At 63.8% G+C, this 22,857-nt stretch overlaps 2 protein-coding genes across 3 annotated transcripts; both read right to left on the bottom strand.

Moving 5' to 3' along the window:
* Window positions 1-12,690: 12,690 nt before the first annotated feature.
* GP1BB (glycoprotein Ib platelet subunit beta) lies at window positions 12,691-14,057 on the bottom strand. Its single transcript, XM_032398590.1, has 2 exons — window positions 13,872-14,057; window positions 12,691-13,602 (listed from the first exon to the last, which is right to left on the bottom strand). The coding sequence occupies exons 1-2, from the start codon at window positions 13,879-13,881 to the stop codon at window positions 12,980-12,982; spliced, it is 633 nt and encodes a 210-aa protein (XP_032254481.1). The 5' UTR covers window positions 13,882-14,057; the 3' UTR covers window positions 12,691-12,979.
* Window positions 14,058-14,142: 85 nt separating this feature from the next.
* On the bottom strand, window positions 14,143-22,851 carry SEPTIN5 (septin 5). Of its 2 annotated transcripts, XM_032398589.1 has the most exons (12): window positions 22,797-22,851; window positions 22,650-22,660; window positions 18,075-18,171; window positions 17,881-17,967; window positions 17,504-17,627; window positions 17,283-17,417; window positions 16,993-17,110; window positions 16,753-16,854; window positions 15,862-15,958; window positions 15,641-15,776; window positions 15,295-15,397; window positions 14,143-15,189 (listed from the first exon to the last, which is right to left on the bottom strand). In XM_032398589.1, exons 1-12 carry the CDS (start codon window positions 22,837-22,839, stop codon window positions 15,133-15,135), a joined length of 1,110 nt encoding a protein of 369 aa, XP_032254480.1. In that variant the 5' UTR covers window positions 22,840-22,851; the 3' UTR covers window positions 14,143-15,132. The 2 variants fall into 2 exon arrangements, with proteins under 2 accessions (XP_032254480.1, XP_032254479.1); XM_032398588.1 differs by lacking the exons at window positions 22,650-22,660; window positions 22,797-22,851 and adding an exon at window positions 18,810-19,222.
* Between the last annotated feature and the right edge of the window lie 6 nt (window positions 22,852-22,857).

Genomic DNA, 22,857 nt, shown 5'->3' with positions numbered 1-22,857 from the left:
GTCCTTTTTTTTTTTTTTTTAAGAAATATGTATGTTTGAGCCATGGGGCTCAAACTCACAGCCCTCTGATTAAGAGTTGCATGTTCTATTGGCCTCCCAGGGGAAGTCTTGAAAAGGTGATGACACCACTTGGGTGCTGGGCCCAGACCCTTTGTGTGGGGTCTTGAAGGGTGAGTAGGAGTTTTATGATGGTCCTGGTGGACAGGCTCCCTGGACTCAAGGGCCAGCTTTAGCAGAAGGACCAGCCTGGAGAGTACAGGCTGGTGCCAGACCCATGGTGTCCACAGAACGGATGGCTCTGAGAGGGCGGGCCCTGAAGGGCCTCAAACGCAGGCCCAGGCACTTGGTTAGCCCTACTGCCAGGTGAGGGTAGGATGGGGACCTGGGCGAGTCTGGTGCTCAGAGGCTTTGGGACCTGTTGCTTGGGGGAACAGAAGAGCCCTCCCGGATGGCCAGTTCTGCCACTCAGCATGAAGGTGGCGCCCTCCTACCTCTGCTACCCCGGGGACCACCGCCCAGAGGCAGGCACAGCCCCCAGAGCCCGCCCACTCCCTCCCAGGCAGACCACCGGCCTCGGCCCCGGGGACCAGCCTAGTGCAGAGCGGGAATTGGAGCCAGGCTGCAACAGCTGGCCCCACTCGAGCGTCCCCCGGGGGCCACCGCCTTGTTCCCAGGCCCCCATCCCAGCCCGTTCCCAGGCTGCAACCCACCCCCCAAAACACACTGCTAGGGACGTGGTTGGGCGAGGCTGTGAAGGGACCACCGGCTGGGAAATCTCCTACTCCCTCGCTACCAGGATGCAGGACCTCACCATCAGGCTGTGGGGAGGCCCAGCATGGCCCCCACCCCACGGGGCCCCTGCCTCATTCCACTGCTTGTGTTCATGGGCTCAGCCTCCCTGCTGGAATACACGCACTTCAGATGGTTGGAAGACTCCAGGGGGACCTCAACAGCCACAGGGGCCCATGGGGGGGCAGCGAGAACCCCCTTCACCAGCTTTCAAAGCAGACGCACACTGATCTGTGTAGATGCAGAAAGACATCGTTTTGGTGGCTGCCGTCCTTTTTGGTAGCACACGTGGGATGAGCGTCTACTTGCTTCCCTGGGAGTTCCAGGGGGTCTTGGGGAGCTCAGATCTTGTGTTTCTGTCCTCACCTCCCCCCCCCCCCGCCCTGCTGCCGGTCCCATGCACACCCCGGGGTGCCGATTTTCGTCTGTGGCTGAGGCTTTGAATGCCTGTGCACCATCGGTGCCCTTCAGAAGGTTCCAGATACAGCCACACCTGGGGCGTTCCCCTCTCAGAAGGGTTACCACTGTGCCGTTCCTCAGCTACTGCTGAGTGTCTGACCACCTTGCTGCCCTAGCTGTTCCCAGGGCCTCCCACACCTTGGCTGGGGCAAGTCTTCCATTTTGCGGGTGGGGGAAACTGAGGCCCAAAAAGGCTGTGAGGCTGAGCCCATAGAGGTGGACGTGTCCTACAGATTGTCAACCGTGGCTGCCAAGTGACATGGCGAGGTGTGGGAGGGATTGGAGGCAGAGTCTTGGGGGTGGGGTGGGGGGTGGACCAGGGACAGGTCCCCGATGTCCACACTGTCCTGCTTCATGGCTGGGGCCAGAGGAGGCAGGGGCCAGAGCGGCTGCCCCACAACCCTGAGGAACCGGGTGTTGTGTCCCCAAAGGGTGGAGAGTTACAGCCGGGAGGATTAGTAGGTCGTTGGCACCCCTGAAACCCAAGCTGGCTGCCGGCTCTGGGAATGGGCGTCTGACCCCTCTGCAGCCTCCGGGATCCCGGAGAAAATCCTCGAGGCCGAGTTAATACCAAGACCAATTTTTATTTCAACAAAGTTAATTCTCAACAATGTGACACTGAGGGAGAGGGATTTTCCTGCCACAGGGGAAGGGGGGCTGGGGTCCTGACACAGCGCCGCCCCTCCCCCTCCCCCCAGCTGTCCCCACCACATGGGCAGGGACTGAGCCGCCCTGAGGATGAAGTTCTGGGACAGAGCAGTTCAGGCTGCTCCTTTCAGGGGGATCCCGCCACCTTCACCTCTTCTTCCTCAGGCCTGCAGGCTCTCTGGGCCTGGAATGCCCTTCCCCCATCCCTCTCTGCCCTCCCAGGCCCTTGAGGTGAGTGAGGGGACCTCCAAGCCCCCCACCTCCTTTATCGCCTTGAGGAGTGTGGGGTCTAACACCTATCTGTGACCTGGGCAGACAGGGCTCTGGAAGGTTCACTGAACAATGCATGAGCCTCTGTCCCTGGGGTCACACAAACTTTGTGGACCCTGACCACACCCCATCGAACCGGCCACACATCCTCCCACTTCCAAGGGTGCAGCTGGCCTGGACTCAGACCTGGCCCAGGGTATGGGCTGGGAGGGCTGTAGGGGAGGAGCAGGGGCTCTCGCGGCAGAAGGTGTCCCCCACCCAGCCCCCCTGCCCACCCCCAGACGCCCTGAGGGTAGAGGGTGGGAGGGGCTGGGACCGAGGGCGCTCGGACTCGACCCCACTGCCCCCGAGCTGAGCCTGGGGCTGGACCCGGAAGCTGCTCTCCGACCAGATAATCGATGGTCTGGGGGCTGCAGCGGCTGCAGGAAGGTTGGGAGCCCTGTCAGAAATTGCTCCTGACGATGACCACATGCGCTGCCCGAAGGGACAGGCTCAGCCAGGCCCCACCCCGCTGCCCTGCCTTCCCTCTGTAGCGGCCACTCCATCACTCTCACCCCTGCAGCCTTCCAGGCGAGGCGGCCTCTACTCCCCTTCTGTGCAGGGGAAGTGGGCCTGCTTGGGCCATGGCCTCTACACAGACCCCAGCCAGCAGAAGTGTTTGCAGGCCCCGAGTGGGCATAGCCACGGGAGGCCCGTGACGGTGGGGGGACACTCACCGGGGGGGGGGGGGCAGAGGGACCAGTGCGGTGCCAAGGTTAGACGTACATCGGGGCTGCCCAGGGCTGTCTACAAGGGCCCCCAGGCTTTACTCTGAGGGTACTGCCCGAGGGCAGGACTAGGGGCCCAAGGGCACCCTACGACAGGCCAAAGTCAAACCAGATGGGCTAGGGGCTCTGTGGGGCAGGCGGGCCATTCGTCACCGTTATCTGCTCCGCCGCCGAAATCACAAACACATTTTTAAGTGAAGGACTAGCTGCCACCGGCCTGAGGGCCCTGATGCCGCCCAGCTGTGGCCACACTGGGCCGGGGTTGGGGAGGGGGTGTGGGGGGCCAGCAATCGGCCGGCCTGAGGGAGGAGGGCTTGTAACCCCCAACGTGCCCCCCGAGGCTGCTCCAGTGGCTGAGCCAGTGCCAAGCCCTCCCTGGTCTGACATCTTCTCGGACCCCTCTGCAACTGGGGTGACGGCCCGGGAGCACCCTCATCTCTGCTCTGGGCAGTCCTGCCTCCTGCCTTCCTCCCACAGCCTTGGCATTACAGAGTCCCTCTCCGGCTCACACACTGACCTGCGCTGTGCATCGGGCTGCTTGCGAGGACAGAGGGGCTCCAGGTCAGGGCCGTGCCTACTGCATGGGGCCGGCGGCTCAGGGGTCACTCCATGGGAGAGGCTAGCTTCAAGACACAGAGAGACCAAGACAGAAACAGAGGCAAGAGATAGAGACAGAGATGGGCGAGTGAGCCTGGCGCCTGTCACCAGAGACCCACCCCATGTGGCACCGCAAAGCCAGCAAGTCTCGGTGGCGGGGCCCAGGCGCGCTCATGCTGTGGCCTGGCTTTGCAGCGTGGCGGGGCACGTCCTCTAGGGTGTGCAGGCAAGGGTGGGGCCGGGCTCCTTCTGGCCGTCACTCTGGGAGCTGAATGCAGGTCCTGCCCAGCACCCTGGACCCCCGGGCAGGCCCATGGGGGTGGGGGGCGCCGGGAGAAATGGCCTGTGACGGGGGTGGGCGTCCCGGGCGGGAAAGCAAACAGTGTCAGTGGCTAATGAGCGGGAACCGGGCCTGGGGCCGAGGGCCCAGGGAGGGGCATGGCCATCGCTCATCCTGACAGGCGGGCAGCAAGGGGGGGGCTGGGGACTAGAAGTGGGGGGGGAGCATGAGAGCCGACAGAGGGTACCCTGGAGACCCGACCCCACACACAGACAGACAGACGGACAGAGTGGAGGCAGCCAGGCCCCGCCCATCCCCAGCTGTGGCCCCCATGGCACTTCACTTGCTCCATCATTTCTCCTGTCTGACCCGGCTGGCCGTCCCCCTCCCCCATACACAGTCTTTATGGGACAAAGGAAATAGTCCCAGGAGGGGGTGCTGAACCTGGGACCCCCACATTGCACACTGGAGAGTAAGAACTGGAGTCTTGAGGCCCTGCCCCTCCCTGGGTCTTGGTTTCCCAAGCTTTACGAGGCTGAGGAGGGAAGGCTTGCTCTGAGAGGTCCTCCCTGCCCTGACTTTGCATGGTCACTGCTCCTCCCTCCCTAGCTGCAGCCCCAGCTGTCCTCAAGGTCCCCATCCTTTCACACAGTCTTCCCGCAAACCTCGATGCCTCCAACAGGCCCCATAGCAGTGGGTGCGCTGACTCCACCCCTGAGGGGAGTGGCCCCTCCGGGCCTGCACATTAAAGCTGCTGTCCCATTTCATAGTTAGGAAGACTGAGGTGCAGAGTAGGAGGGGAGATAGACGGGTCGGATGTCAGGCCCAGCGCTTGGCCCCCCTGCCTCTGGCAGGTTAGAAACCCCTGCACCCCAGCCCTCGCCTAGGCCGAACTGACCCAGCCTCTTAGCCTCTTGTCTGCCTTGAGCGCCCTAAAATTGCAGGGTCTCCGAGAAGGCAAGACCTCGAGAGCGCTCCTGAGTTCCTCCTGGCCCAGCCCTGGCCCTGGTGGCCCCATGACAGCTCGGTTGGCCGAGTGGCCTGTAGGTGCTTGCCTACGGGGGTGTCCAGGCCCCTGTCCTGCCTCAGCTGGGAGGGAGGGGCAGCCATAAATTCACACCGCCCGCCGCCCGAGGGATAAATGTGTCATCGACTGCACGATTTACGAGCACACCCCTGGCCCGAAAGGCAGAGAAAACAAGCCTCTGTGTACACATGGTGCGGCGGGCAGGGATGGGCGGCTGCCGGGGGGCATGTGGGGGCACGGCCGGCTGGCAGGACGCGTGCAAGCGAGAGGTGTGGGGGCACGGGCGTGGGGCTACGGGGACACAGACATGTGGACGGGTCTGCGGGGACATGGCCACACTCGTACAGGGAGGTGGGCTCTATTATCTCCCATATACCCGCCGACATTTGCGTGCACACACACAGCGGTGTGATCACACACTGACCCATCAGAAGGTGGCACAGCGTGCTCAGGGACACTCAATGGGCATGTCACCCAGAAGCGTGCATGGTCAGCCCATGTTGAACCCACCCTGGAGGTGTGCTCTCTCTCCCCTCTGGAGGAGTCAGACCCAAGGAAGGGAAGACAAGGCAGGCTCTCTGGATGCTTGTGTGCACATACCTGTGTGTTTGTGCGGGTGTATGTGTATGTGCTTTTATACTCTGTGTGTGTGTGTGTGTGTGTGTGTGTGTGTGTGTGTGCAGGGTCTCTCCCATCCCCAGACAGCTCATGAAGGGGCCATGGTGGAGGGGCCACTGCACGACGATGCAAAGGCAGAGCCGGAGGCCAGTGGGCCCAAGGAGGACACAGGGCAAGCACGTCGGGAGACGAGGATGTAGGGGAACAAGGGCTGGGTGGTGATGTCTCAGTGCTGGTTGGGTCCCACCTTCCTTGAGGCTTGATTGTCTCAGAGGCCCAGGGGCATCAGGCAGCCCTGGCCAGCTCCTGAGCATACCCCAGGCAGCAGCCCTAAGGAGTGAGGCCATAACTCAATCTTGACTCTTCGCAGTCCCACTGCCTGGCCTGCTGACCACATGCCCATGGCCCACTTTGTCCACAAGGATCCCGTGGGGCAGTTCCAGGCTCGAGGCTCTGCTGGCGCCAACCCAAGGCACCTGCTGGGACCAGTCCCGGTGCAGTAGCAGGCTGCAGGGGTGGGAGGCAGGGACTGCGGGCATGTTCTGGGAAGCTTCAGGGAGCCCTTGGAGGATTCTGGGAAGACTCAGTGGACCCATAACAGCGTCACTGATGTCTGGCAAGGACTTGGGAGCTTTGCGGAATTGAGGCTGTGCGTCAGCCTTAGCTGTCAACATCCTTCCACGGATGATCTGGGGACACACTCTAGCCACTCATCCTGCTGGTCTTGCTACAAGAGAGTCAGTAGTGTGGCCCCCGGGAGGATTCCTGGGACCGTGGATCCCCAGTGCAGGGAGAAGGGGCTGACTGGTGTGTTGGAGACCACCGTGGCAGAACCACGGCACCCCAAATGAAGAGAGCATCACTGACCTCCACACTGGGTACCCCCAGATGCAGAGCAGGCACCTGGAGAGCTGATCAGGGACCTCTACGACCAGAGACCCACCAAACAGGGACCTCAGACCAGGGATCCCCAGAAAAAGGACCCCTACACCAGAAATTCCCATACCAGGGATCCCCAGAGAAGAAACCTACAGAGCAGGGGCTCCATATAAAGGATCTGCAGCAGAGAGACCCATAAAATAGGAACCCCCCCACTCGCGACCCCCCCAGAGCAAGGGGTATGCAGGTGAGGCATTTTGTCCCAGGAGAGACCCAAGGCTCCCACAAACAAGTCTGCCCCCACTTTTCCCATAAAGAAAACTGATGGTCTCCCCCAAACCCTCCTTTTCATCAAAGTCTCAGGATGGTGGTCACGTTCATGGGTTCCGGCTCTGCTCTGGGGCTGTGTCGCTGGTGCTGTCCTGGGTGTGGCCCCCAGGCTGCACTCCTGTAGGAGAGGAGGCAACCCGAACACGGTGAGCACCTTCAGTGGGCACACAGGGGTGCGGGTGGGCATGTTTGGACAGGCGGCTGTCAGGGGCGCCCGCCCCTCCCCAGCCCTGCCCAGACAGAAGCCCTTTCCTCAGTATCTGCAAAGACTGGCTGGAATCCCTCAAGAGCATCTTTAAATAAACAAAGCACAGAGAAAAGTGAGCTCCTAAATACAAGTCACATCAACATAGGTTTCCACACAGATGCACAGCGGAGCATGGCCTTTAGGCCTCCCATGGGCACCTCCTCAAAGCCCTGCCCAAGCCTGGGAGCGCTTCAGGGGCCCAGGGGTACAATCCCCCGAGCGATGCCCATGCTGCCCTGGGAACTTCACCACCCCCCCAGGTCCCCAGCCCCAGGCTGCAGCCTCCCTCTTGGGGATGGGCATGCCAGGCCTATCCACACACCGGGGCAAGAGAAGCGGCTACCATGGGGACCCTCTACTTCCCCTGGGGTCTGTACCCCCACAACCTAGTGGCTCCACCAGGCATAGTTTGAAGGATCCCCCCCAGCTCCTTGCACTTCTGGAGGTTCTTTTACTTCACTGGGAACACAGTGACCTTGAGGGGATGATCCCAGGGTCCCGTGTGACTGGGACAGAGGCAGAGAGAGCAGCACTGGGAGGGTGGGAAGAACCAGAAAGCTGGAGCCCTCCCCTCCCCCACCCCACGCCAAGTGAAGGTCTGTCTGGTCCAGAGCCCCTCAATTTGTCTGACACACTTCATCAGGGTGAGGTAGGCCCCTCCAAGGACACCGGGAGAGAAGGGCGGGGGACTCTCCTGGGTGAAGGTCAGGGACCAAGGGACCTGCACCCTGAAGCTGTCCTCCACGCAGTCGGTGGCCTTCAGGCAGGGCTGCACACGGCTGGGAACAATGCTTGAGAACCCATGAAGGACTGGGCGGCAGCTCCCCCTGCACACTTGGAGGCCCTTCGGCCCTCGCCCACCCACAGGCTGAGCCTAGTGCCCCTCTGGGCCCTGCACCCCCTGCACCCTCCCCTGACAGGAGTCTTCCGGCAGCACAGTGCTGTTCCCTCAGCCTGAACATCCCCAGGAGCCTCCCCGCCAACACACACACACACACACACACACACACACACACACACACCGGTCAGTGCTTTTGATATCCCAAGGCAGGGGCATTCAGGCTTGTTCTGAGGGTCAAGAGGATCGTCCACATAACGAGGCCCAGGGCTTCTCAGGCACAGAATTTCAGGAGCTCTGAAGGAAGCCCCTGTCCCTGCTCCTACTGCTCTTTGAGAGATTTCACGGTGGACATTTGTTTCTTTTGTGTACAAGTGGCCTTATTTCTGCCACGTGAGCCCTGAGGGGTGGTCTGCCGGACAGACCCCTGGGGCAGGGATTGCTCATGCCAGTGGCTGGAACTGGGGGCCTGGAACACCCCACAAGTCTTGGGAGCACTCCCACAGGCTCTCTCAGGTTTTGCCCACTGAATATTGACCCCCCCAGGGGGTGTTCACACCCGTGGAGGCGTCCCCACCTGGTCCATCTCTCAGCACACTTTGTGCAGCTGGCCCTCAGCACCCTGCGGGGTGGTGGTGACAGGAAAGCAGGACAGAAGGAGGGATGGACAGTGTTTCCTCTGGGGCAGAGCAGACCCCCTGGGAGAGCTTCTCGGGGGAGGACGGCTGACCCCCAGATCCTGCAGGGCCAGCCCAGGGGCTCTCCTGATAGGACAGGAGGTCATCCCCGGCAGACCGTTCCTGTCTGTGCACAGAGAAGATGGGCACGCTGAGAGTGTATCCAGTGGAGACAGCACTGGGTGTAGAGGGTTCTGGGCATGTGACTGCGCTGGGGAAAAACAGAAGTGGGCCTGGGGGATTCCCCCAGGGGCTGTTGAAAGAGGGAGGGACAAAACAGCTAAGGCCAGGCCCAGTTACCAGGACCAGTGACCCCAAAGACCCCCTCAGCCTAGGGGGGGAGTGCTTCCCGAGAGCACCCCGCTGATTTATGGTTCTCCAAGGTGGACAGAGTTATGGCTGTTAAGGCCTTGCTCCCTCCCTCCTCCTCCTCCTTGTTGGGGGTCGGCTGGGGTGGGGTGGCTCTCAGCTGGTTTCCAGATGGGACTGGTGGAGGGGGCACCTGGGGGTGGGAGGCCAGACACCCTGAGCAAAGGGACCTGGCCTGTGTCAAAGGGGGGACCAGCCCTAGCTGCCTTTGTCTCTCTCTGTGGTTGTCTCTCTGTCTCTGTCTTAAGCTCTGTCTCTGTCACATGCAGCCCCCCTTCCCCAAGGCAGCCTGGGTGGGTGGGAGTGGGAGCCGGTGATTTATCGCTTGCTGCCTGTCTTCCATCGGAAACGCCGGGGGTGGGCGCAGACGGTGCGGTGAGCTATGGGCCCCCAGGGCCCCGCCACCCACCCCAATGTTGTTGCTCTGTCTAGGCGGCGGGTGTGGCCCCCCCCCCACAACGTGGCCAGAGCTTAGGCCCCTCCAGACCTTCCCAGGGCCTCGGCCACGCGGGCCCCACTCAAGTCTCTGCCTAGTGAGGGGCCGCCCCCCTCCCCAGGCTCCCGCTCATCTCCCTAGGCTGGAGGGGGCCCACGGAGGACCCGCACACACACCCCGCCCCCAGGTTGGTTGGGAGGTGGTGGCGCAGCCTCTGTTCCACTCTCCCGGGGTGGCGGGGAGCGCGCTCTACCGTCCCCACCCGGTATCCTCAGCAGAAGCTGCTGAGGCCTGCACCTCACAGTCGCCCTCCACGTCCGCCCACAGCAGCTCCTTCCAGCCCCGCCGCGGTGCACACAGCAGGGGCTCAATAAGTGTTTGAGCAAACAGGCGGCGGGAGGGCGGATGGTGCACCTGGGCTGACACCCCCTCCGCCCGGCGGAAGAGGTCCCTTATCTTCCCGGTTGATGGGCTGTCAGCGATCAGAGGGAGGGGAGGGGACGGGTGGGGAGAGGAGGGGAGGGGAGGGATGCAGAAGGAGCGCGCTCACCCCTCGCGGTCTGTTAGCGGCCGCTCGTAGCACCCTTCCCTATTCCCACTGGGGTGGGCGTGCGACCCGTCCGCCGAGTCGGCGACCACCCCCACCAGCCTGGGCAAATCCTCCCACTCCTGGCCTCTGTTTCTCCGGGGACCCTGGTTGCCTGCACAAGCGGCGCGCACCTCGGCCGCCCTAGCCCCACGCGGGCCGTTTCCGCAGACCGCGCGCGCCCTCTGGTGGCCTCCCGGGGTCTTGGCGAGTGAGGGGAGAACTGGATGCCGGTTCTCAACCCATACAGCACCCACGCATTTCACAGACAAGGACACGAAAGCTACCGGCGAGAGGTCCCGGCTGTGTCTGCCCCTGCTCAGGGGTGGGCAGTGGTGTGGTCAGAGGACCCTTGGGCTGCTGGGCAAGGGGCCCTGAATCAGCCAGCCTGGGGACTGGAGGTGTGGGGGGGGGATGGGTAGCGCCTTGAGTGGTCACCACCTTGTTCCCATCTGGAAGGAGTCTGAGGCCACAGCGAGGGCCAGACTGTCAGTGGGGAACAGAGCCTGGGGCAGGTATGTTGTCCATTAGATGGAGGACAGTGCTGGGGGGAGGGTCCTGATAGGCCGTTGAGCTGGGGTAGAGATGTTCACACTGCCCTCCCAGCACCGGGCCATTCAGGGGCGCTGAGCTGGGACCATCCTCTTCTCCACACTCTTTGGAAGCTGAGGCCCCAGGGTCAGTGCATGGAGGGTCAGCTCGGGGTCAGAAGTTGGGCTTGGGGGCTCCCAGGCAGCCTGGGAAAGGTTAGCCAGTGAGGCCAGGCCAGCACCCTCTGTGCTCAGTACCTTGGCAGAAGCCAATCTAAATCATGGAGGATTGGCAAAAGAGAGGGAATCTTGGAGAAACCATGGAATTCATCTGCCCTATCTACCAGGGAATAAGGACGTTCTTCCTTAGGTCTGACCGCACTGTGATGCCAGCCTCTTTCCTCCATCAGAGAAGCTCCAGCGGCTTCTGCAGCTCTGGGCTCTCAGGGCTGTGTACCCACCCGCTCAGCTGGACACTGGCCCAGAAGCCCTCAAGCTTGTGGGCAGTGGGCAGCGGGCCTGGGCTTCTACTGACCCTTCCCTGTAGTTCCTGCTGGAGCCTCGCCTCACAGCCCAGGGGGACTGCCTTCTTTTAGCTTGGGGTCACCTAGGACGCCGGGTCATTTTCTCCTGGGCCCTGCATTTGCTGCCTGAAGGCCTCAGTGAGGAGGAAGAGAGAGCGGCCCTAGGGGCCTGGTCTTAGGTCTGCTCCCTGTGCAGCTGTGGAGGTAGCTCCGGCTTCGTAGGAGGACCCCTCTCTGGCACCTGGGTTCCTCCTCTGGAAAGTAAGGGGGACACTGTCTCCCTGTACCATGTTGGGACTGAGTTGGGAGGTTGCCTGTGTAGCTTGCCGTGACAACGACTGTTACCTCTGACCCCTACCAGGGGCTCTGAGTGTGCTGAGCCACCCCTGGGGGTGGGGAGGGGGGCAGTTCATTTGTACAAAAGGGGCCACCATCCCTGATGTGGTGATAAGGCCGGATGGACGATTGGACAGTCGGCCACAGCCCACAATGGGCCGGATGCCCTGCACCTGCCCACAAAGGAGGGGCTGCCTCCTGCCTCATGTCTGACTGGCAGCCCCGAGATAGCATCAGCCCAACCGGAGGGTCATCCATCTTGTCCCACAAAGACTGGGACAAAGGCCATGTCAGCGGCAGCCTCCCCGACCTGGTCAGTGGGGGCCAGAGCCTTCCTGTGCCAGGCACCCCAGGCCCAGGCCTGAGGCTTCTTGTCAGGGTCCTATTTGGGGTCCATGGAAAGCAGCCTTTATTGTTTACAGGGTCAGCCAGGTGGGGGCCACACGAGGGTGGGAGCAGGACTCCAAGAGTGAGGAAAGTGTCAGGCCCTCATTTGGGCCCCCCAGGCCCCTTGTTAGCAGCTTCTGCCTTGCTGGGGCACCCCGGGGGAGTCCCAGGCCCTGGCTCTCAGCCTGGGGTTCAGGGACTAAGGCTGGTCTGGGCAGTCAGAGGCACCTTCCTGTGGGAAGTGGCAGCCAAGTGCAGGACATGATTCCAGATACCATGCAACCCCCTGGTACCCACTCACCCCTGCAGGGACCTGCCTCAGAGGCTGAGCTTCTAATTCAGATGTCCAGGGAGTTCCGTGGGCCCTCAGACCGTCCTCACCACCCCCAATCCAGCCCTGACCACCCTGAAAGCTGCTCACATGGCACGGTCACGGCCACTCACACAACAGTCCTCAGACCCTTTTCACGGCCCCTCACTGAGCCCCCGAGACTGCTACTGCAAACATCCATTCTCTCTCTCACACCACACCGCCGTGTAGTGCCCTCAGTGTCCCTGCGGTCTTCACTGTCCCGTGTCCTCACTGCCCCTACAGTGTCCTCACTGTTCTCACAGAGTCCTCACTGCACTCAGTATCCTTGCTGTTCCTGTGTCCTCACTGCCCCACAGTGTCCTCACTGTCCCAAGTGTCCTGTCCTCAGCGTCCTCGTTGTCCCCAGTATCCTTGCTGTCCCTGGTGTCCTCATTCCCCGGTGTCCTCATTGTTAACATTGTCTTCATTGTCCCCACAGTGTCTTTGCTCCCTGAAGTGTCCTGACAGTGTCTTCACTGTTCCCACACTGTCCTCACTCCCCGCAGTGTCCTCCCCCCGCTACAGTGTGGTCACTGTCCGAGTTCATCTGTGCTTTCCACTTGAACTTCTGGGAGAGCGAGTGGTCCGGGCTAGTTCACTCGCTGTCCCCGTGTTTGGCTGGCAGTTATTTTGGGTGTACAAAGACGTGATGCGTCCCCTTGAACCGCCTCCCCGGGCCGTTCCTGCGGTTCGCGGAGGGCAATTTCCGGGTGGCGGGGCGCAGAGACCAGTCAGATAGGGAGAAGGCTTTATTCTGCGCTGGGGTTTGGCGCGGGGGTGCGGGGGAAGCCCCGCAGGGGCTGTGGGCTGCAGCTCACCGGCCCTGCCCTGGCTCCGCGGCCCGGGGCTAGAGCGGCGGGCACGCAGCAGTGGGGCGCGCTCGGCCCGGGGGCCTGCAGCCGGGGGTTGGGGGGTGGCGACGTGCTCTCGGCAATCGTGCCCAGGCGGAGGACGAGACCCGGTCCCGGCTGGCGCCAGGGCCCCCCGCGGGAGGGTTCCGTCGGGTCGGCGCGCCCGCGTCGCTCAGCGCTTCTCAGGACTCCTCTCGGGACTCGCTGCCTCCGGCCGGCTCCGCCACCAGCGGGGCGGTCAGCGACAACGGGTGCGCGGCGCGGGCGCGGGCGCGGGCGCGCAGGCGGCGCAGGCGGCACAGCAGCAGCGTCAGCAGCAGCGCGTGCAGCAGCCCGAGGCCCAGCAGCAGGAGCTGCGCCGCCAGCGCCCCCCAGCAGAGCGCGCCCGGCGCACAGGCGGCGCGCAGCTCGTCCTCCGCCAGGTAGGGCAGCAGGCGGCCGCGCAGAGCGGGGGGCGCGGCGCAGCGCAGGTCGCGGTAGGGCGCGCGCTCCGGCCGGCCGGCCAGCCAGGCGCGCAGCGGCACCAGGTGGCAGTCGCAGCGCCAGGGGTTGGCCCCCAGGTGCGCGGTGCGCAGCACGGGCAGCGCGTCCAGGAGTCCCGGCGGCAGCGCCGTCAGATTGTTGCCCGTCAGCACCAGCTCGGTCGTGTCCGGCGGGAAGGCGGCGGGCAGCGAGGCCCACGTCAGCCCGCGGCGCCCGCAATCCACGCGCGTCCCCGCGCAGTCACACGGTGCCGGGCAGCCCGCGGCGGGGCGGCGGGGCGGCGCGAGCAGCAGGAGCAGCAGGCTCAGCGCCCCGCGCGGCCCTGGAAGGGAAGCGCTGTAGTGAGCCCGGCGGCCTTTGGGGCACCTGAGCGGGTCCCAGTGCACCCGGAGCGCTGGGCCCGGCTCCAACGGCTCCCCCGCCCCCCACCCCCGAGCCCCCTATTGCCCGCAAGCCTCTCCATCTCCATCATCTCGCGCGCGCTGGCTAGAGGTCCCCTCGAAGTCCGACCCAAATCTCCCTCCGGCAGCGCCTCCCAACCCGACTCAGCTCAAGGAGCGCAGCCCGGGCCCTGCCTGACCCCAGACTCACCAGAGCCCATGGCGAGAGGATGGTGACCCGGCTTGCTCTGGAGCGCGAAGCCTTGGCTGGAAAGCCAGGCGATAAGGCCGCCCCGCCCCTGCCAGGCCCCAGTGCCCCCGCCAAACCGACCACAGCGCAGCCATCCCCCAGAAATAACCCGGAGGCGGCCGAGGGGACAGGCCCTGCGGCCCCAGATAGAGCCCTATCACCAGGGCCCGCAGGCCGCCAGGGCTTCCGCCCCAACAAACTCCCAGGGGCGCACGGATCACTCTGACACCGCTGCGACTTCACCAACATTGTTCTCCTGTCACCAGGACAGGACGCAGCATTCACAACTGAACAAAACTGGAGAATGGGGTTTGGGGGAAGGTATCATGCTGGGGGTGGGGGTGGGGGGGAGGATGGGCTAGGGAACTCAGGGCAACAGTGCTGCTGGGGAGAAGGAACCTCCAGCCACAGGCAGGGAATGGCAGTCTAGGGATAGGGGGTTGCCAGGCTGCCCACCACCCACTGCTCTTGGAGCCCTCAGGCCAGGCCACAGCCATGGGTGAGGAGTATGGGCGATCACAGGCGTCCCAGCCCACCATCCCCATGAAATCCTTGCCTGTGGCCAGCTGCCCTCCTTCGGTCTGGAGGGATCATGAGCGCTTCTGTTGCCCAACCCGCCCACTGAGCTACCCGGGAAGGGTGTGAGGAGGTAAGGAATGACCTGGCCCACCCCGGCACAAAGTGAGGTCTCAGCATAAGCTGGGTGGCCCAAGGGAGTGGCTCCCATGTCCACTCTGCGGCACTGGGGTGGGGAAATAGGTCCGGTATGCTGGGCATCTGCTCCCCTATTCTGCCTTGTTTTACCCACCCGCCTGAGTAGGGCCTGGAGTTGGAGTTCATGACCTTCTAGGGCAGGGGTAAATCTTAAAAGTCATGCCCCAACCTAGCTGCTGCTCTCCCAAGGGCAAAGGGGGCCAGCTGTGGGGGGCTGCTCTCCAGGCCTCTTGGAAGCAGATACAAATGAGGGGAGGGACCAATGTTGAGAATAAATTAGGGTTGGCTGGGGGCTGTGACCCCGCGTCTCTGGGTCAGGTCAGGAAAAGTTGGGAACAGTCCTGGTCTGGGTCACTCTGGGACTGGGGTTGTGCCCAGGCCTGCTGGAGATCCAGATGATTCCAGGGTTGAGTCCAGGCCAGTTGGGGTCCAGGGATGGGAAGGGCCAGCCTGGAAACTGGCAGTCTATCCACGGCAATGTGGGGCTGGTCACAGTGACCCAGTGGGCTCACTGGTCCTGCATTTGCTGCTTCATCTTCTGCAGCATCTCCTGCATGCGCCTTAGCTGAAGGTGAGGCAAGAACAGTGGGGGGTGGAGTGAGAGACGTGATAGGAAGGGCCGGACCCCCCCCCCCCCCAGCCTCTGCTCCTCCCCTGTGGCCCTACTAACCTCCTCATCCTTCATCCTGATGAGCTTTTCTGTCTCAGCGTCGGGGGTAGGCAGGGGCAGGATGGGGATGGGGCTCTCCATGCGGCTATCCTGGGTCAGTTTGCTGTGGGACAGACAGGAGGGAGAGAGAGTTTGTCTGACACCCACCACTACTGAGGCCCTCTCCCTCTGAGCTCCCACACTGCTGGGTTGGCTCTGGGAAGACAAGGTGCATGGTGGGGGGTGCCTATCTGGGGAGTTGGGGCAAAGTTCAGGTCTGGGTGGGCAGCAAGGACCAGCCCTCTGTTAGGGAGCTGCGGCTGGGGCCATGAGGCACATGATCCAGGTCTGGGTCAGGGCTGCGCACCTGGTCATCTGCTGGATGCAGTGTGCCCGATAGTTCTCATAATGCACGTCGCACGTCACATCCTTGAGGTCATGCATGTGCGTGCGGATGAGCATGTTGCGCAGCTTCACGAAGTCGCAATGTGCCTGGTTCTCCACTGTGGGGCAGGAGTGGGGGGTGGGTGGGTGCAGGCCCAGGGGAGCCTTCCCACCCCCTAGGCGATGCCCCATGTCTGAACTCACCCTCCACGATCCCCCAGGGGTACAGTCGCCCCCGGACCCGCTGCCCCTTGGCCTCCACCACTGTGTTGCTGCCGATAACTGCGAACGGCGCACTCTCCTGGGGAGGGCAGGTACAAGGGCTCATGCCCACTTAGCATGAGTATGGGGTTAGTGGCTGAACAGGGGCATGGGCACTCCACACTTGGTTGGCCCCTCCAGCATTATCAACAGCCTCTCCCCAAAGGGATCCTGGGGTTGCCCAACTCTTTTGGCTTCTCTGAAGCCAGAACTATAGCACAGCTTATACCCTAGGGGCCTTCGCTAAGCGGTGCCCACCAGACACACCCTCCCCTTCTGACACCACCCCCATCAGGAACGGCTCCATCTAGCTCCCTTCGCCATCCCTCCCCGGAGCTGAGCCCGTGCCTCCTGTTAGTGACGCTGACTTTGGCTGGGGCCAACGGCCCCATGCTGCTCCAGGCCCAGCGGCCGCCTATCCCGTGTCGGGCTTGGTTATTGCCACTCTAGATCCTGGGGCACCCAAAGCCACAGCCACCCACTGGAGCTCAGAATTCTGGGAGCCAGGGCATGCGAAGGCTTGTGGCCACTGGGCCCTGGGCCAGACCCTTCTGCTGGTGACCCCTTGGAAGAAGACTGAGGAGTAGGGTCAGAGTGGAGGCCTGGCCAGCACTATGCCTTTGGGTCCTGGTGAGTGCTCTGTGACACATGAACAATATGGGGCCAAACTGCACAAGCCAGTGGGGACCTGGGGGACTGTACCCCCCCCAGCCCCAGGTGAAGGGGCTCTACTGGCCAGACAAAAGACTCCTGTCCCCACTGGGTTGGACCTGGATGCTTGGCCCCATGTAAACTGACCTCCAGTTCCCTCCTATGCCACACCAGGCTGCTCACCTTCAGTTCCCGATCTTGCTGCTTAAAGTCCTCGTCCTCGTCGGAGTCACACTCGGGGAACTGGTACACGTGGATGCCGAACTTGTCAATCTCCTCCCGGATCTGTGGTGGATCAAGAGCTGTCAGATTTGAGGCTGGCCAGGTACCCAGGGCCGGCCGCGTTGGCACCCAGGATCTGCACGCCTGGTGGTCTCCGTCCCAGAGACCTAGCCCACACCCCGCCTGCTAGAGCAGGCTTACCCGCTCCTTCAGCTTCCGGATCTCGCCGGGGACGAGACAGTCAGCTTTGGCGATGAGGGGCACAATGTTCACCTTCTCATGCAGGGCCTTCATGAAACCCACATCCACGGGCCGCAGCCTGCAGAGAGCAGCCAGGGGTGGCAGGGGCCCGGGGACAGGTGGGGACGGGCTCAGGGAGGGCATGCTTGTGGGCACACGGGCAAGGGATAGGCCGTGGCCGGTACAGCCGTGGGGATCCGTGGCGGCGGGTGCCCCCCCCCCCCGAGCCTGTCCCCGGGCCGTGCACGCACCCATGCCCAAAAGGGGAGATGAAGTACAGGCAGCAGTGCACACGGTTGTCTTGGATGTTCTTGCGGTTGAGCCCGCTCTCGTCGCGGAAGTACTGCTCAAACTGCTGGTCCACGTAGTCCGTGATGGGCTTCCAGCTGCAGGGGGACAGGAGGGTCTGTGAGGCCAGGGGGGGGCTGGGCCAGCCTAGGCAGAGACTGTCTCCCAGCAGGGCTTTGCTCACCACTCCGAGTTGTTGACAGCATCCCCGAAGCCTGGCGTGTCTACGATGGTGAGCTTCAGCTTCACCCCCTTCTCCTCAATGTCCACCGTGTGCTTCAGGATCTCTACAGTCTGGCTGATGCGCTCTGTGGGGGTGGGGGCATTGTCTGGAGGGGGTCTCTCCAACTCTTAGCCCCCACCCCCACCGGGCAGCCAGGACCCTTGTTCTCATTCCTTCTAGTGTCTTGGCCCTGGCCTGATTATGATCTGGGCCGCTCCTCCTGGACTCTGAACAGGAGATCCATGCTGTGGGAAAAGAGGAGCAGGGTCTGGACCCTTTGAGGGGTCACAGAGCAGGGGATGGGGAACCAGTACCAGGGCTGCCTGGGGCCCACTCACCCTCAGCACTGAGCAGCTTCCGGTCCTTGTACAAGTCGGTCAGGAAGAGGCTGTGGACCAGTGTGGACTTCCCCAGGCCCGACTCACCTGCCAGCAGGTATAGTGGAAGAGTCAGGTTAAGTCTGAGGCCCCTGTGACAGAGCCTGGCTGGCTAACGGCCCAAGCCACCCTACCTGGGAGTCCAGCCCACTCACCGGCCACCATGAGCGTGAAATCGAAGCCCTTCTTCACAGACTTCCGGTGCACCTGATTGGGCAGTGTGGCGAAGCCCACGTACTGCTTGTCAATATCCTGGGGGCCGGGGCGGGGGCAAGTCAGGGGCATGCTGGGGTTCCTGGGGCAGTCTGGTGCCCTGGTCCCTAGCCGGCTCAGACATGGAGGCAGCAGAGGGCGGAGTCCCCTGGGTGGGGAGTTTCAATGGCACAAATGGGGTGAGGGCCTGTGGGCAAAGGCCTGGCGGTGGAAAGGCAGGTAAGGGGGTGGCAGGCATCGTTGCCCCAGCCTCAGTGAGGGAGCTTTGCAGGGACCTGACAATGTGTCTGTGTGTGTAGAGTTTGGGATGTCCCGCTGCAGCAGGCACAGGCTGCCCTCCCTTGGGTGGTGGGAAGAGGGCGCCAGGACCAAGACCCCTCCCCAGGCGGGAGAAGCCCCCTGGCCTCAATACTCCCCCCTCCCCCCAGTGTACCAGGGGGTGGCAGGCCCCATCTGGCCGTGATCCAGCAGCGGGGGTGGCTGGCCGCTGCTACCAAGGCGGAGCAGGGGCTATTTATAGACAGCGGCACCGAGCCTCCCCCGCCCGCGGGGCCCCACTGCCCACCCCTGCGGACCCTGGCCCTGCCGGTCCTTGGCACGTCCCAGAGCCCCTCGGGACCGGGCCCCGGCGGGCGCACACACACTGACCCACATTCCACTCCCCGCTCCAGACACACCTTGAGCCGCCTCTGGGCCTGGGTCCGCGGCGACAGCAGCTGCTCCACCAGGCGGTCCTGGGGCGCTGCCAGCGAGTCCATCGCTACGTTCGCACCCCTGACCCGGTCAGGCCCACAGCGGCCGGGCTTACGGGAGGGACTTACGCGCGGTACTGCCCCGAAGCCCGGTTCTCGCCCCCGTTTTACGGACGCGGGAACTGAGGCCCGGAGAAGGGACGTCGCCCACCCGGGGTGCCGCCGACCCCGGAGGCCGTGCGTGCCATGCCTCTGCCTCTGCCGACCCGCCCCGAGCCGCCCGCGGCGTCGCAGCCACAGGCAGGCCCCGCTCCCGCACCCGAACCAGAGGCGGGGCCTCGCCGGCGCTGACGGGGGTTGGGGGGGTTGGGACGAGACCGCCCCACCCGTGCGGTCGCTGGGAAACAGTCGCCTGGAAATTGGGCCGCGGGCGGAGCCACCGGAAAGCTGCTGCGGAGGGCAGGGCCGAGCCTAGGCGCGCGTAGGCGCGGGGGCGGAGTCCCGCGGCCGGACCAACGGCCTCTGTCCGGGCGTCGCGGCCCCCCGGGGGGGCGGGTGGGGGAAGCCGGGGCCCACCCAAGGGCCCTGGGGGGCGGGGTTGTCGCCGTCCCGCGTCCCGTTCCCCCCCAGGTGCGGCGCGGCTTCCGCCCGCCAGAGGGCGCCGGGGGACCGCTCCTGGTACCCAGGCGCACCCACGCGGGTACCGGCCCCGCTCACTCCTTCTCTCCTCGCAGAATTGGCCCGGAAACCTCCCGGCGGTGTCACGGCGTCCCAACTACCCATGGCCACACCCCTCCCTGCAATGCTCCCTCCGCCCTCACGTGTATATGTGTGTGTGTGTGTGTGTGTGTGTCCGCGCGCGCGCGTGCGTGCGGGAGTCAGGGGTGTTCTTGGCTGGCGTGGCCTCCCCAGACGCGTGGGAACTGGGAGGGGGCGGAGCCCACCTCCCCAGCCTGGACCCGCTCCCCCTTCCCCCGGGTTTGCAGAAGCTTAAAGCGGGGGTGGGGGGCGGTTAGTTAGAGCACTAGAGGCCTACCCACCCTACCTCTGGAAACTTGGAAGCTGCAGCCAGCACTGGCCACAACTGCCCCCAGACCACTCCTGCTAGCAAAGGTGGGGGGGGGGGATGTGGAGTGAACTTACTCCCTCCCCAGTATGGGGCTCCCTCTGAGCTTCCTTGCCTGCTCTGACCCACAGGACTGGGCCTAGGGGGACTGGAGAGCTCCAGCCAGTGTAGTTCTCACCTTCTGTGACCACCCCAGGGACCACAGGCATCTCCTGGGCCACCAAACCCTTCCTCACCCTTTCCTGCAGGACCCCGCCAGAATCTGAACCAGCCAGTACCAGCTGGGCAGAGGGAGGCTTGAAAAGGAGCTGCAACATGAAGAGACATACTCCTTGGACTGTGCGTCAGTGGGGAGAAGCCGCCCCCCAGCTCTTCCCCACCCTGGTCCTCCCTTCTTGGCTCCCCTGGTTGAGGGGCCTCTGTCTATCTGTCCAGGCTCATGATGCTGCCATGGGGCCTGGAGGCCACTGGCACCTGGGGAGGAGGGGTGGGCCCACAGCTGGGAACAGGAGAGTCTTTCATCCAGAGGAGAGCGGGGGGAAGCCACGGGGCACCTCCCTCAGCTCTCCCGGATGGGCCCTCAGTCCTTGCCCTGAGAAAGCCTCCATACTGGCCCCAGCCCTCTGCCATGCTAACCTGGACCAAGTCCCACCCAACTCTACCTGTAGGCCCACTGTAGACACAGCCCCTCAGCCTGGCCCCCACCCAGACAGGCTGGCATCTCAGGCTCAGGGCATCTCCAAGGTAGACACCCCTGGGTCTGGGCCTCAAGCTGAGAAGGAGCCTCAGCACTGCACAGCCCAGTGGCTAATGGAGCTTGTCGCTTCCAGATTGCCTCAATTTCCCCATTGGTAAGGCACAGCCTCTGGGGAGGCCCAAGTCAGGAGGGCAAGAGTCTCACTCCCAGCTCCCAACCTGCCAGCCCCATCATCCGAACTCACCCAGACAGGGCCTGTGGATTCCCTGGGGGAGCTCCAAGGGAGGGACCCTACCAGCCCTCTCTCTGGCCCATGAAATACAACAAATATTCCTCAGGGCTTCCTGAGCCATAGACACAGCTGCGCCCACCTCCTCCTGGTGCCTGAGACTCTCGAGGCATTTCCATTCTTAGAATCACCGGAGCCAGCTCTGGAAGCAGCCGCCAGAGCCAACAGAGCCCCATTGCTGCCTGAGACAGGTGGGGGTCAGAGGATGGGGGCCAGGGCCACCAGAGCTCCCCCCCGGCCCTCTTTCACAGTGCGGATAGACTAAAGCTCAGTAACACCAACAATGCTAACAGTGAAGCTGCCACATGCTTCCAGCTTCCCCCAGATCCTCGGGGAGCCCACCCCAAACACCTGGCTCCCTGGCTTTGTTCCCGGGGCTCCCCCCCTCCAGCTGCCTGGTGCCCTCTCTCTCTGGTCCTAGGGGCAGAGGATGGGTGAGGCTGCCTCCTAACTGACCGTGAAGGATGGGCAGACACAGGCCTGAAGGGGTTCCTACCTCTGCAGGAGAGGGTCCCTGTGTGGTACTGGGCAGCTGCTGCCGGGCCAAGTGACTCCAAGTGCCTGCAGGCCCAGGAGAAGCTGTGGGGGCTGGTCTCCCGGGCCTTCTCTCTCTCTCTCTCTCTCTCCCTCAAACAATAGCCTGGCAGCATGTGTCCCTGCATCTCAGGCATTGTCTGACCTGCCTTGATAGGAAGGCAGCTCCTGGCTCGGGCTCCCTGAAGCAGCCCTTGCCAGCAGGGGGAGGTTGAGGGGCCCCTCCCTAAGAGCCTCACCTGTCCCAGGGTTGGGTGCGTCCCTGCCAGGAGACTGGCACCTAGGAGCCAGTGACTCCCGGCCCCCACCCCACCTGCTGGGTCGCTCCTGGGGCTGCCACCGCACCCTGGGCCAGGACTTCAGGGTTCCACCCAGCATCTACCCACTGTGTAAATTCCTATCCCTGACAAGGGCTGCCAAGGCTACCTTGGTGCCAGAGTTGGGTCCAGAAAATCCCGCAAACGTGACTGAGCTCAAGCCAGAGAGGACCCCAGCAGGGCTGCCCCCTGCCCAGCTGGTTACCCACCCCTACTCCACCCTCAGGGTCTCCCAGCTCTGTTTAACCCCAGCCTCAGCTGGGTTCCACAGTGGGTGCCCAGGTCAGCCTCCTGTCCGGCCCTGCTTTCCCGGAGGGTAGGGACCAGGCCAGCCCCTTTGGAAAGCCACGAGCCTATTTGTACCCATTAGGTTGGAAGACCTGTGCTGGGCACCGGCATGACTCAGACCCAGACCAGGCCCTGGAGGCTCCCAGTCTGGGGAAGAGGCCTGGCCACAGATCAGCCCACTCAAATTGGTGTGTGTGGAAGAAGAGGCAGAAGATGCACAAGAGTGGGGTGGGGCTGCTTAGGTTCTAGGTGCTGGCTGGTGGACACAGACCCCTCCCCCAGCCTGTGGCCTGCCAGTGTCTGTGCCCCCACTCAGGACCCCCAGCACGAGGCCCAAGGCCAGGTCAGGGAGGATATGCTGGAGCTGGATCAGTGGGAGAGGGACACCCGGCCCATCCCCCCAGCCTGGGAGGGGCGCCTGTGCTGCAAGGGTCAAGGGCCAGGCCCCCAGCGGCCTGGCGCCCACTGCTCCCCTTCGCAGCCCCAGGCGCGGCGGCACTGCCCCAGCTGACAATCGGTTATCGCGACAGGGAGGGATGACGGCCGGCGGGGGCGGGGTCGCGCCTGGGCACCGGCAGCGTTGGTGCCACAATGGGTGACAGCAGGCCCGGGGGGAGCGGCGGCGCGCACGTACCTGCTTGTCCTCTGCAGGGTCGGGGGCGGGTCAGGGTCCGCGTCCCGGCCGGCGGGCGGGGGAGAGAGGAAAGACACGGTGAGAGGCAGGCGGGCGGGCGGCGGGGACAAAGGCGCGCGCAGGCGCGCGGGCAGGCGCCGGGCTCACCTGGGGTCGCCAGCTTGCTCTTGTACCGCAGGCCTGTGCTCATGGTGGCCGCCGGCGGCGG

This window comes from Phoca vitulina, unplaced genomic scaffold (assembly GCF_004348235.1).
Source record: "Phoca vitulina isolate PV1807 unplaced genomic scaffold, GSC_HSeal_1.0 scaffold117, whole genome shotgun sequence".
Lineage (NCBI taxonomy): Eukaryota > Metazoa > Chordata > Mammalia > Carnivora > Phocidae > Phoca > Phoca vitulina.
Note: the sequence above shows the minus strand (reverse complement) of the source record. Positions and strands in the feature narration are given on the sequence as shown.